Raw genomic sequence first — 14,256 nt, forward strand, 5'->3', positions numbered from 1 at the left:
GCCCATGAGGAATGCCCTTACCCAGGAGATGCCCTTACCCAGGAGGAATGCCCTTACCCAGGAGGAATGCCCTGCCCATGAGGAATGCCCTGCCCAGGAGGAATGCCCTGCCCATGAGGAATGCCCTGCCCAGGAGGAATGCCCTTACCCAGGAGGAATGCCCTTACCCAGGAGGAATGCCCTGCCCATGAGGAATGCCCTGCCCAGGAGGAATGCCCTGCCCATGAGGAATGCCCTGCCCAGGAGGAATGCCCTGCCCAGGAGATGCCCTTACCCATGAGGAATGCCCTGCCCAGGAGAGGCCCTTACCCATGAGGAATGCCCTGCCCATGAGGAATGCCCTTACCCAGGAGGAGTGCTCCTTCATCTGGTGCTGGTTGCTGTGGGGGCCGCTGGCGTGGCCCCTCCAGAAGCAGTTCTGGCACAGCTGGTAGTTGTGGCACTGCTGGCAGCGGTACCTGAAGCCCATCATGCTCTCACAGTGGCAGTAGGAGCACTCCACGGGGTGGAAGACTGGCACACGGGGACAAACACAAACAAAAGGAGGTTTCTGTAAACACGGGGGCACCGTCCTGTTTTCTGAAAAATCCCTGCGCCGGGATTCCTTCTCCTGGGAAGCTGAGAAGCCCCGGAGAAAAATGAAAATATTCTCTCGTGCTTCTGCTGGGGTTTGCTGCTCTGGAAGGTGGTTGGAGATTTTCCATCCAACATGGGAATTGTTTCAACTCCATGGCCAACCACGGCCAGCTGTGTGGGACTCTGGAAGGAGCCACGGGTTTCCATTATTATCTTGCAAAACCTTCTGTAAGGATCCTTCCTCTAGTCTTTAGCAGGGTTTTAGTATAGCTAATATAATATAATATTGCATATATAATATGCAATATATAATATAATGTGATATAATATAATATAATATAATATTGCATATATAATATGCAATATATAATGTCATGTAATGTAATATAATATATGTAATATAATATAATGTAATATAAATAAATATTGCATATATAATATGCAATATATAATGTAATATAATGTAATGTAATATATAATTTATATTATATTATATTATATTATATATGATATAATATTATATATAACATAATATGTTATATGTAATATATAATATGTAATATATAATGTAATATATAATGTAATATAATGTAATATAATGTACTATTATATATTATATAATATTATATGTAATATAATATAATATAAAATGCAATATAATGTAATATAATGTAAATGATATGATATAATATGATATATATCATGTAATATAATTTAATATAATTTAATATAAATGACATAAAATGATATGATGTGATATATAATATAGTATAATATATATTGTAATATGATGTAAAAATATAAATGAAATAATATTATATTATATATATAATATATAACATAATATAATATAACATAATATAACATACCATAACATAACATTATATCATAAAACAATAAATTAGCCTTCCAGAACGTGGAGTCAGATTCTCAATTCCTCCTTCCTCCTGGAGACCCCAGAAATACCAGAGCCTGGAACATCCCACCTCACTGGAGCTTCCAGACCCCCAGCTCCTTCAGCACTCGCTGCTGGGCAGGGTTTGAGGGCACAGCTGGCAATTGTGGCTCATTAATTCAGATGTGATGGTGGCACAGCACGGGCAGGGTTTGAGGGCACAGCTGGCAATTCTGGCTCCATGACCCCTCAGGTGAAGCTGATGGTGGCACAGCAGTTCCAGCTGAAAGCTTCTCACAATTTTCCTTCTTCAGACATCTCCCTCCCACAGAATTCCCCAGGGAAGTGCTGAGCACAGGGAGGGGTCTGTCCACTGTCCCTGGCTGTCCCAGGTGGGTCTGTCCACTATCCCTGAGTGTCCCAGTGGGGTCTGTCCACTATCCCTGAGTGTCCCAGTGGGGTCTGTCCACTGTCCCTGGCTGTCCCAGTGGGGTCTGTCCACTGTCCCTGGCTGTCCCAGTGTCCAGCCTGGCCTTGGGCACTGCCAGGGATCCAGGGGCAGCCCCAGCTGCTCTGGGCAGCCTGTGCCTCTCTCCAGGGCACAATTCCCCATTCCCAATATCAGCTGTAAATCTGGAGCCTCGTTGATTCTGAAATCAAAGGCCGTTTCCGACTGTGCCGTGTTCCAGACGTGCTAATTGCTAATTAACTGATAACAAAGCTGCAGCACGGCAGGATTTGGCTGGATTGTGCCCAAGGAGATCCCTGGGGCCCGGAGTCACCTCTTCAGAAAGGACAAGTCCTGGTGTACAGCCCCTTTACCCCTCCCTCCTGCACCTCCACAGCTCCAGGAGAGGAATCCCCAGTGAATGGGAGAGCTCAGATCAGCCTGAGCAGCACCAGGGCTGGGCCAAAATAAACATCAAGAAATGCTTCTCCCCTGTCCCACCCTGCGTGGAGCCCTGGGAATAAACCAGAGAGGAATGAGAGCATGAGGGGAAGGAGATGAGAGCTCCCCATGGCAAATGCATCCTGAAATGAGGGGCAAAACAGAACCAGGGCACAATTCCTCATTCCCAAGATCCCATCCAGCCCTGCCCTCTGGCACTGGCAGCCATTCCCTGGCTCCTGTCCCCCAGGCCTTGTCCCCAGTCCCTCTGCAGCTCTCCTGGAGCCCCTTCAGCCCTGCCAGGGGCTCTGAGCTCTGCCTGGATCCTTCTCCAGGGGAGCACCCCCAGCTCTGCCAGCCTGGCTCCTTGAGAAGTCCTCCCCCACCTCGTCAGAGCTGTCCCTTCCCCTCCCTGGTGCAGGCAGCAGAGATTGCTGCAGATAAAAGGGCACAGGAGCAGCAGAGAACCCAAACCCTGATACCCCAGTGAGGGGAAGGAACAAAAACCCAAACCCTGATACCCCAGTGAGGGGAAGGAATAAAAACCCAAACCCTGATACCCCAGTGAGGGGAAGGAACAAAAACCCAAACCCTGATACCCCAGTGAGGGGAAGGAACAAAAACCCAAACCCTGATACCCCAGTGAGGGGAAGGAACAAAAACCCAAACCCTGATACCCCAGTGAGGGGAAGGAACACAAATAACCCAAACCCTGATTTCCTGATGAGATGAAGGGACAAAAATAATCCAAACCCTGATTTCCTGATGAGAGGAAGGAATAATAACCCAAACCCTGATTTCCTGATGAGGGGAACACCAATAACCCAAACCTGATTTCCTGATGAAGGGAAGGAACAAAAATAATCCAAACCCTGATTTCCCAGTGAGGGGAAGCAATACCAATAACCCAAACCCTCATATCCCAATGAGGGAAAGAAATAAAAATAATCCAAACCCTGATCTCCTGACGAGGGGAACACCAATAACCCAACCCTGATCTCCTGATGAGAACACCAATAACCCAACCCTGATCTCCTGACGAGGGGAACACCAATAACCCAAACCCTGATTTCCTGATGAGATGAAGGAACACAAATAGCCCAAACCCTGATCTCCTGACGAGGGGAACACCAATAACCCAACCCTGATCTCCTGATGAGAACACCAATAACCCAAACCCTGATCTCCTGACGAGGGGAACACCAATAACCCAACCCTGATCTCCTGACGAGGGGAAGCAATACCAATGTCCTGATAACAGGGGCAGGGGCAGCGCTCGCTGTCCTGCACGGGCACAGCCTCACAAGGAGGGATGAGGAGAAGACTGGAGCAGCCAGATCAGGGAATATCAGACCAGGGAGCAGCAAGATGGGAACAAAAGAGGTGGAAGCTGTGCTGGGTACCTGCAGGGCTTTTTTGGCTTTACTTGCATTGGGGTTTTTGTCTGTTTGGGTTGTTTTGTTGGGTTTTTGTTTGTGGTTTTTTATTTTCAGTCGTTGTTGTTTTCTTGGGATTTGTTTGTTTAGGGTTTTATGGGATTTGTTAGTTTAGGTTTTTATGGGGTTTGTTTGTTTAGGGTTTTATGGGATTTGTTTGTTTAGGTTTTTATGGGATTTATTAGTTCAGGGTTTTGTGGGGTTTATTCATTCAGGTTTTTATGGGGTTTGTTTGTTTAGGTTTTTATGGGGTTTGTTCAGCTTTCTATGGGGTTTGTTCAGGTTTTTATGGGATTTATTAATTCAGGTTTTTATGGGGTTTGTTTGTTCAGGGTTTTGTGGGGTTTATTCGTTCAGGTTTTTATGGGGTTTGTTTGTTTAGTGTTTTATGGGATTTATTAGTTCAGGTTTTTATGGGGTTTGTTTGTTCAGGTTTTTGTGGGGTTTGTTTGTTCAGGTTTTTATGGGGTTTGTTTGTTCAGGTTTTTATGGGATTTGTTTGTTCAGGTTTCTCTGGGGTTTGTTTGTTCAGGTTTCTGTGGGATTTGTTTGTTCAGGTTTTTGTGGGGTTTGTTTGTTCAGGATTTTGTTTGTGGGTTTTTTTGTGGTATTATTTCTGTTTGTTTTCATCTTTCTTCAAGGGACAAAGTTTATCTTTGGATGGGAAAGACCCCAGTGAAGGGCAGCAGCCCAGCTGGTCCCTCCTGCTCCTGGCAGCTGCCAGGGAATGCCAGGATCAAACCAGGATCAAAGCAGGATCCCCTGTGCCCTGGAGGTCACCCAGCATTTTAACCAGAGCCACCTCCTCACCTCCTGGGCTCCATTTCCCATGGGGCTTGACCCCAGGAAACTGCCACCATCAAAATTAATTTAAAAATCCCAGAGTTCCTGAGGCTGGAAAAGCTCTCCCAGCCCATCCAGTCCCATCCGTGCCCCATGCCCACCTTGTCACCCAGTGCCACATCCAGGTGACACATGCAGGGATGGGCACTCCACCCCTCCTGGGCAGCCCTGAGCCCCCTTTCCATGGGGAAATTCCTCCTGGTGCCCACCCTGAGCTGCCCTGGCCCACCCTGAGGCCATTGCCCCTTGTCCTGTCCCTGTCCCCTAGCTGTCCCCTCCTGTCAGGGAGTTGTGCAGAGCCACAAGGTCCCCCCTGAGGCTCCTTTTCTCCAGGCTGAGCCCCTTTCCAGCTCCCTCAGCCTCTCCTGGGGCTCCATTCCATGCAGAAATTCCTCCTGGTGCCCACCCTGAGCTGCCCTGGCCCAGCCTGAGGCCGTTGCCCCTTGGAACGGGGCAGATCCATCCCTGCTCTGTCCCACGCTGGCAAACAGCCGAGTGCTGCCCTTTGTTCAGCTGGGCCTGCCAGTGACAAGTGTGGCTCTGCTTCCCTGGACAGCCCCAAAATCCCAGAGTCCCTGAGGCTGGAAAAGCTCTCCCAGCCCATCCAGTCCCAGCCGTGCCCCATGCCCACCTTGTCACCCAGTGCCACATCCAGGTGACACCTGCAGGGATGGGCACTCCACCCCTGCTGGGCAGCCCTGAGCCCCCTTTCCATGGGGAAATTCCTCCTGGTGCCCCCCCTGAGCCTGCCCTGGCCCAGCCTGAGGCCATTGCCCCTTGTCCTGTCCCTGTCCCCTGGCTGTCCCCTCCTGTCAGGGAGTTGTGCAGAGCCACAAGGTCCCCCCTGAGGCTCCTTTTCTCCTTTCCCAGCTCCCTCAGCCTCTGGAACATTCAGAAAATGTCATTTTTTTTCCCCCACTAACAATAATCCAGGGGGTTTGCACTGCTGCTGCTTCACACCCAGCCAGCCCCACGTTCCCAGCACGGAGCCCAGCAGCTCTGGGCCACCACTGCAGGTCCCATGAGCAAGGACAGAGCAGCCCCAGAGTGAGCCCAGCCCCACAGAGCTCCCAGCAGGGCAATGCTGCGTTTACCATTCTCCACGTGGGCCAGTCTGTGCATGAGGGGCAGCCACACAAGGCACTGGGGAGGAGGGTCGGCCATCAGCGTGTCCAGGAACATGTTCAGCATCACCTTCTTCTGCAGGGAGAACACAGGGAGCGCTCCAAAAACCCATCTCCCACTGCCAGGGCTGCTCCAGCCTGAGCGGAGTGCTGCCAGGAATATCCCTGTCCCGCCACAGCCATGGAACCAGGGATGGATGGGGTGGGAAGGACCTTAAAAATCACCCAGTGCCACCCCTGCCATGGCAGGGACACTTCCACTGCCACTGGATCCCTGGAAAATCACCCAGTGCCACTTTCCACTGTCCCTGGATCCCTGGAAAATCACCCAGTGCCACTTTCCACTGTCCCTGGATCCCTGGAAAATCACCCAGTGCCACCTCTGCCATGGCAGGGACACTTCCACTGCCACTGGATCCCTGGAAAATCATCCAGTGCCACTTCCCACTGTCCCTGGATCCCTGGAAAATCACCCAGTGCCATCCCTGCCATGGCAGGGACAGCTTTTACTGCCCCTGGATCCCTGGAAAATCATCCAGTGCCACCCCTGCCATGGCAGGGACAGCTTCCACTGCCCCTGCATCCCTGGAAAATCATCCAGTGCCACTTCCCACTGCCCCTGGATCCCTGGAAAATCACCCAGTGCCACCTCTGCCATGGCAGGGACACCTTCCACTGTCCCTGGATCCCTGGAAAATCACCCAGTGCCACTTCCCACTGCCCCTGGATCCCTGGAAAATCACCCAGTGCCACCCCTGCCATGGCAGGGACAGCTTTTACTGCCCCTGGATCCCTGGAAAATCATCCAGTGCCACCCCTGCCATGGCAGTGCCACTTCCACTGTCCCTGGCTCCCTGGCAGAGCCCAAGGCCAGGCTGGACACTGGGGCTGGGAGCAGCTGGGACAGTGGCAGTGTCCCTGCCGTGGCAGGGGTGGCACTGGGTGGGATTTGAGCTCCCTCCTGACCCAAACCAGTCTGGGATTCTGAGAACATTTTCGACGAGAGGAATTTACACTTTTGAAGCCCCAGTGTCCAGCCTGGCCTCGGGCACTGCCAGGGATCCAGGGGCAGCCCCAGCTGCTCTGGGCACCCTGTGCCAGGGCACAATTCCTCATTCCCAGTATCAGCTGTAAATCTGGAGCCTCATTGATTCTGGAATCAAGGGCTGTTTCCTACTGTGCCAAACTCCAAATATGCTAATTGCTAATTAACTGATATTTAGTCACTATAAACTTTACATCAAATGCTGCAGGAATGTTTCTGCTGGAGCACCATCATGCCCAGAGTCTAAACATTTAATTTTAGGCCTAAGATCAATCAAGCTCATGTTCACAAGTTGATTTGAGGATTACTTCTCTTATTTACATCACCTCAAACGAGAAACAAATTGTGGGAACAATTAAAATCCAGCTGCAATGGATTTGAAAATGAACCGGTGCACAGAGGAGCTCGTTTGGAACAGATCCCGGGAGTGACTTGTTAAAATAATTGTTAAAATAATTGTTAAAATAATTGTCTGAACACGGGGAAAAAGCTTTGAACAACCAGGGGAAATCGTGGGAACGGCATGGTTTGTGTTTTGGGAAAGGAATGAGGCATTCCTGGGGTTCTGCTGGGGAATGGACTGAAAACAGAAAATCCTTCAGTTGTTGTTTTGGACTGCTTCAAAGCGCTTGGGTTGCACAGGGGACCTCAGTGACCCCCTGCCCTGATGCCCTGGAATCCCAAATCCCTAATCCTGAATCCCAAATCCCTAATCCCAGATCCCAATCCCTGATCCCTAATCCCGAGTCCTGAATCCCAGATCCCAAATCCCTGATCCCACCTCCCCGATTGCAAATCCTGAATCCTAAATCCCAAATCCCAGATTTCAGATCCCAGATCTCTAATCCCAGATCCATAATCCCTGATCCTTGACCTCAGATCCCTGATCCCAGATCCCTGACCCCAAATCCTGAATCCCCGATCGCTGATTGCAGATCCCAGATCCCTGATTGCAAATCCTGAATCCTAAATCACAAATCCCAGATCCCCAGTCCCTGATCCCAGACCCCAAATCCCTTACTCCCAAATCTCCCATCCCAGACCCCAAATCCCAGACCCCAATCCCTGATCCCAAATCCTGAATCCCAAATCCTGAATCCCTGATCCCCAATTCCAAATCCCAGATCCCTGATCCCCAAATCCTGAATCCCTGATCCCCAATCCCAGACCCCAAATGGCTGACCCCCAATCCCAGATTCCAAACCCCAGACACCAAATCCCCGATCCCCAAATCCCAGACCTCAGATCCCTGATCCCAGACCCCCAGTCCCAGATCCCTGATCCCCAATCCCCCAATCTCAGACCCCAAATCCTTGATCCCAGATCCCAGACCCCGAATCCCAGATCCCTGATTGCAAATTCTGAATCCTAAATCACAAATCCTGAATCCCAGATCCCAAATCCTTGATCCCCAATCCCTCATCCCAGACCCCAAATCCCCATCCCAAATTCCCAATCCCAGACCCCAAATCCCCAGTCCCCAACCCCGGATCTCCAGATCCCAAATCCCAGACCCCAAATCCCTGATCCCCAATCCCAATCCCAGACCCCAAATCCCTGATCCCAAATTCCCAAATCCCCGATCCCAGACCCCAAATCCCTGATCCCAAATTCCCAAATCCCAAATCCCAGACCCCAAATCCCTGATCTCCTATATCCCAGACCCCAAACCCCCAATCCCTGACCCCAAACCCCCAATCCCAGACCCCAAATCCCCTACACCCCAAATCCCCGATCCCAGACCCCAAACCCCCAATCCTAGACCCCCAATCCCCAATCCCAGACCTCAAATCCCCAATCCCAGACCCCAAATCCCCGATCCCAGACCCCAAATCCCCGATCCCCTATATCCCAGACCCCAAATCCCTGACCTGCTGGGGGAAGCAGGTGCGCAGCGAGTGCTCCGTGTAGCCAAAGGAGGGCCCCTCAAACACGGCCGTGGGCAGATCCCAAATCCCCAATCCTAGACCCCAAATCCCCTACACCCCAAATCCCCGATCCCAGACCCCAAACCCCCAATCCCCAACCCCAAATCCCCGATCCCCTATATCCCAGACCCCAAACCCCTGACCTGCTGGGGGAAGCAGGTGCGCAGCGAGTGCTCCGTGTAGCCGAAGGAGGGCCCCTCAAACACGGCCGTGGGCAGCTTCAGCACCTCCCGCAGCAGCTGCTCGAACTTGGGGAACACCAGCAGCCCGTTGGAATCTGAGATCTGAGAGAAAAGATCTGTAAGAAAATACAATAAACCCCATAAATATGGGGTCGCTGCGGGAACGGCCCCTCGCGCCCCGAGGGGTTCCCCTGAGCTGGGCTCTGAGCAGCGCTGCTGCCAGGACGCCACTCAAACAGGTCGGGGCTCCCAATCCCTGCTCCATCCAGCCCAGCCCATTATCCCATCCCATGGATCCCATGCCATGCCATCCCAATCCTATTATCCCATCCCATCCCATGGATCCCATACCAATCCCATTATCCCATCCCATCCCATGGATCCCATGCCATGCCATCCCAATCCCATTATCCCATCCCATCCCATGGATCCATGGATCCCATGCCATGCCACGCCATGCCATCCCATTCCCATTATCCTATCCCTCCCATGCCATGCCATGCCATGCCATTCCAATCCCATTATCCCATCCCTCCCATGTCATGCCATGCCATCCCAATCTCATTATCCCATCCCATCCCTCCCATGCCATCCCATCCCATCCCAATCCCATTATCCCATCCCATCCCATGGATCCCATGCCATGCCATGCCATGCCACACCATGCCACCCCAATCCCATTATCCCATCCTATGGATCCCATCCCATGCCATGCCATCCCAATCCCATTATCCCATCCCAATCCCATTATCCCATGCCATGCCATGCCATACCATGCCACCCCAATCCCATTATCCCATCCCATCCCATGGGTCCCATGCCATGCCATGCCATCCCAATTCCATTATCCCATCCCTCCCATCCCAGTATCATATCCCATCCCATCCTATCCCTCTCATGCCATGCCAATCCCATTATCCCATCCCATCCGTCCCATGCCATGCCATTCCAATCCCATTATCCCATCCCATCCCTCCCCTGCCATGCCATGCCAATCCCATTACCCCATCCCATCCCCCCCATGCCATGCCATCCCAATCCCATTATCCCATCCCAATCCCATTATCCCATCCCAATCCCATCCCTCCCATGCCATGCCATGCCAATCCCATTATCCCATCATCCCATCCCAATCCCATTATCCCATCCCATCCCATGGATCCCATCCCATGATCCCCTTATCCCAAGATCCCCCGGGAGCTGCTGCCGCGCCCCGGCCGGCGCAGGCAGGGAGCGGAGCAGGGAGCTCCAGGGGAGCAGAGCTGGAGGCTGGACCCACAGAAGCCCCCAGAGGAGGCTGCAGAGCGGTTTCTGGGAGGCGCCGGGAGCAGAAAGGAGAGGAACCTGGCTCCACGTTCTCACAAGGCTGATTTGTTGTTTTATGGGATTATATTGGATTGTATGATATTGGATGGTATTACATGGTATTGTATCTTATTATATTGTATTGTATTATATTATACTGTATTATATTGTATTATTGTATTACATTGTATTGTATTATATTATACTGTATTATATTGTATTATTATATTACATTGTATTGTATTATATTATACTGTATTATATTGTATTATTATATTACATTGTATTGTATTATATTATACTGTATTATATTGTATTATTATATTATATTGTATTATATTGCATTGTATTCTATTCTATTATATCATATTATACAGTATTACACTGCACTGTATTACATTGTACTGTATTACATTATATTGTATTATATAGTATTGTATTATACAGTATTATATTATATTGTATTACACTGTACAGTATTATATTATAATGTATTATATTATGTTATATTGTATTACATGGTATTGTATTATGTTATATGTTATATGTTATATGTTATATGTTATATGTTATATGTTATATTATGTTACATTATGTTACATCATATCATATTATATGGTATTACATTGTACTGTATTATATTATATTATATGGTATTATATGATATTGTATCGTGTTATATTGTACAGTATTATAATAATATATTATATGGTATTATATGATATTACATGGTATTATATGATATTTCATTATATTATATGGTATTGCATTGTATTATATATTATATATTATATATATTATGTTATGTTATATTATGTTATATTATGTTATGTTATATGGTATTACATTATACTGCATCATATTATATCGTATTATATTATATTATATTGTATAATATTGTATGGTATTATATTATATGGTATTATATGATATTACATGGTATTATATGATATGATATTTTATTATATTATATTATATTATATTGTATGGTATTGCATTGTATGGTATTGCGTTGTATGGTATTGCGTTGTATGGTATTGCATTGTATTATATTACATTACATTACATTACATTATATTCTGCTACTCTAAGCTATACTAAGGAACAGAGAAAGGCCACAGGCAGAAGGCTTAACAAGAAGAAACAATAAAACCCCGTGCCCCTTCCAGAGTCTGACACGGCTGTGAGGGGTCACTGAGCAAAACCAATTCCCATCAACCCACCCAAACAGGCACCTGCTGGGACACCATCCCAAACTCACTCCCGGGCAGCACAGCAGGGAGAAGCAAGTGACAGAAATACTGTTTACATTTCTGTCTCAGGCTCCTCAGCTTCCCAGGAGAAGAACCCTGGGCAAAGAGGATTTCCAAGAAAATCCTCTGACAAATGTGCCAGAACACAGCTCTAACAGTGCCACGGCTGCAGGGAAATGCACCCGAGGGCACGGGGCATGGCAGGGGCACGGCAGCCCAGGGTGCAGCTGTGCCCCATCCCCACCTTGTCACCCAGTGCCACATCCAGGGGACCATCACCTGCAGGGATGGGCCCTCCACCCCTGCTGGGCAGTGCCAAGGCCTGAGCCCCCTCTCCATGCAGAAATCCCTGCTGCTCTCCCACCTGGCACAGCCAGGGTGAGTGGAAGCATTTAAATCTTTCACCTCAATCTCCTGCCTCGTGCATTTGCAGGAGATTTTTCCAGCGGTTTTTCCATCAGATCCCAGCACGGCCAAGGCCACCACTAACCCATGTCCCCAAGTGCCACATCCAAATGGCTTTCAAATCCCTCCAGGGATGGAAACTCCACCCGTGCCAGGGATCAAGGGACATTTCCAGGTGGGAATTGTTCCCAGTGCCCACCCTGAGGCCGTTGCCCCTTGTCCTGTCCCTGTTCCCTGGCTGTCCCCTCCTGTCAGGGAGTTGTGCAGAGCCACAAGGTCCCCCCCGAGCCTCCTTTTCTCCAGGCTGAGCCCCTTCCCAGCTCCCTCAGCCTCTCCTGGGGCTCCATTCCCTCCCCAGCTTCACCAGGAGCCGTTGGAAGCTGAGGGCACCGAGCTCATCCTCAGGTGCTGCACAGCTGGGAAGGGGAATCACATCCCATTCGGGATCTGGGATTTTGGGAATGAGGAATTGTTCCCTGGCAGGGTGGGCAGGCCCTGGCACAGGGTGCCCAGAGCAGCTGGGGCTGCCCCTGGATCCCTGGCAGTGCCCAAGGCCAGGCTGGACAAGGCTGGGAGCACCTGGGACAGTGGGAGGTGGGATGGGGTGGGATTTAATGGGGTAGGATTTAATGGGGTAGGGTTTAACGGGGTAGGGTTTAACGGGGTAGGGTTTAAGGTTCCTCCCAGCCCAAACCATTCTGGGATTCTGAGAACATCTGTGATGAGAGGAGTTCACACTCTTTAAGCAGCTCTGTGGGGACAAATGTGCTCCTGAGAGCAAAAAGGAGCTCAGCAGATGTTCCCTGATGTTTGTGAGGAGGGAGGAGCTGCAGGTGCCCCACTCCCCTCCCTAGAGCTCCATCCTCTGCTCCAGCCCCCAGCAAAGGCCAGTGCCAGGGGCAGGATGCAGAGAGCAAGGATGTCAAACAGAAAACAGAGCTGTCCTGGCATCCAGAACCTCCTTGCAGAGATCTCTCCCAGACAGCTGGGCCCTGAGGCACCCCAGAGTCTGGCATGCTCCAAAGGGAGGTTTCACCAGTGGAAACACGACCTGGAATTGCCCAGGATGTGACAGATCCCAGATCTGCTCCGTGGCACTGAGCCCTCCCTGCTGTTATTTCAGGCACCATCAGTAATTAAACATCAAAAAGCTCGTGCTGGCAGAACACACCCTTCATTTGAGTGATCAAAACCAGCTTCAGGAAAAAAAGACACTTTCAGAAAGGCACATTTCCAGTAAACTGGAGGAATTCTCCCAATTTCTGAAAGAATGAGCTCAGGAAGAAGCCTGCAATGCCTCAGTTAAGAGGGATAAAGATACCTGGAATTTGTATCACTGACTGAAGAGAGCAGCTTGAACTGAAGCTCTCTTGAATAATGTCATAAAAGAAAACATATTAGGAGAAATGGGGGGAAAAAGAAAAAAATTTAAATGCCAGATTTGTGTATTTTAGAAAAACAAGCCAGCCAGAAAAATTAGACTTAACCTAGAAACTGAATGTGGAAAAAAAGTGAGGATGAAAGCGCACACAAAACGAAAACAACGGGAACAGCTAAAATTAGAGAGCCAAAATTCCAGAATGCTCATCCATTCTGGAGCAGAATCCTCCTGCACGGGAGCTGAAGGTCTGCAAAGAGCCTGGCAGGGTGGGAGGGGGAGCACACAATTGTATTTAAAATGGCTGAAACCTCCTGGGTGTGCTCAGGACATTGAGCTGAGCCTGCAGCAGGAGTGGAGTGATCTAAAGAGAGAGAAATTCAAGGCATGGAAACCTGAAAATGAGAGAGGACAGCCCAGGAAATCTGGAAATGAGAGAGGACAGCCCAGGAAATGTGGAAATGAGAGAGGACAGCCCAGGAAATGTGGAAATGAGAGAGGACAGCCCAGGAAATGTGGAAATGAGAGAGGACAGCCCAGGAAATGTGAAAATGAGAGAGGACAGCCCAGGAAATGTGGAAATGAGAGAGGACAGCCCAGGAAATGTGGAAATGAGAGAGGACAGCCCAGGAAATGTGAAAATGAGAGAGGACAGCCCAGGAAATGTGAAAATGAGAGAGGACAGCCCAGGAAATCTGGAAATGAGAGAGGACAGCCCAGGCTGTGCCAAGGGGAAATTAAAAACCCCTCCAAACCCCACCAACGTTTGTCCTGCAGGGAAAAAAGTGGGTTTGTTGTCAAAGTGGGAAACTTCCTCACGGGGAATTGGCAGTGAAACTGGAAATGCTAAAAAGCAGGATGTTATAAATTAAAATAAATAAATAAAAAGGAGGATAGCCTTTCAAAGGGCAGCTGGTGACAGGATGAGAGGGAACAGCCTCAGGCTGGGCCGGGGCAGGCTCAGGCTGGGCATCAGGGGGAATTTCCCCATGGAAAT

At 49.5% G+C, this 14,256-nt stretch overlaps 1 protein-coding gene across 5 annotated transcripts in view; it reads right to left on the reverse strand.

The window, feature by feature from the left end:
• DTNB (dystrobrevin beta) overlaps positions 1–14,256 on the reverse strand; it is a 159,130-nt gene that overhangs the window by 121,322 nt on the left and 23,552 nt on the right. For all 5 annotated transcript variants that reach the window (XM_038132084.1, XM_038132085.1, XM_038132083.1 and 2 more), the window contains exons 7-9: positions 8,880–9,034; positions 5,734–5,839; positions 347–513 (exon numbers count right to left, since the gene is read on the reverse strand). In XM_038132084.1, coding sequence (XP_037988012.1) covers positions 347–513; positions 5,734–5,839; positions 8,880–9,034 — 428 coding nt within the window. The remainder of the gene's footprint in view (positions 1–346; positions 514–5,733; positions 5,840–8,879; positions 9,035–14,256) is intronic.

This window comes from Motacilla alba, chromosome 3, assembly GCF_015832195.1.
Source record: "Motacilla alba alba isolate MOTALB_02 chromosome 3, Motacilla_alba_V1.0_pri, whole genome shotgun sequence".
Lineage (NCBI taxonomy): Eukaryota > Metazoa > Chordata > Aves > Passeriformes > Motacillidae > Motacilla > Motacilla alba.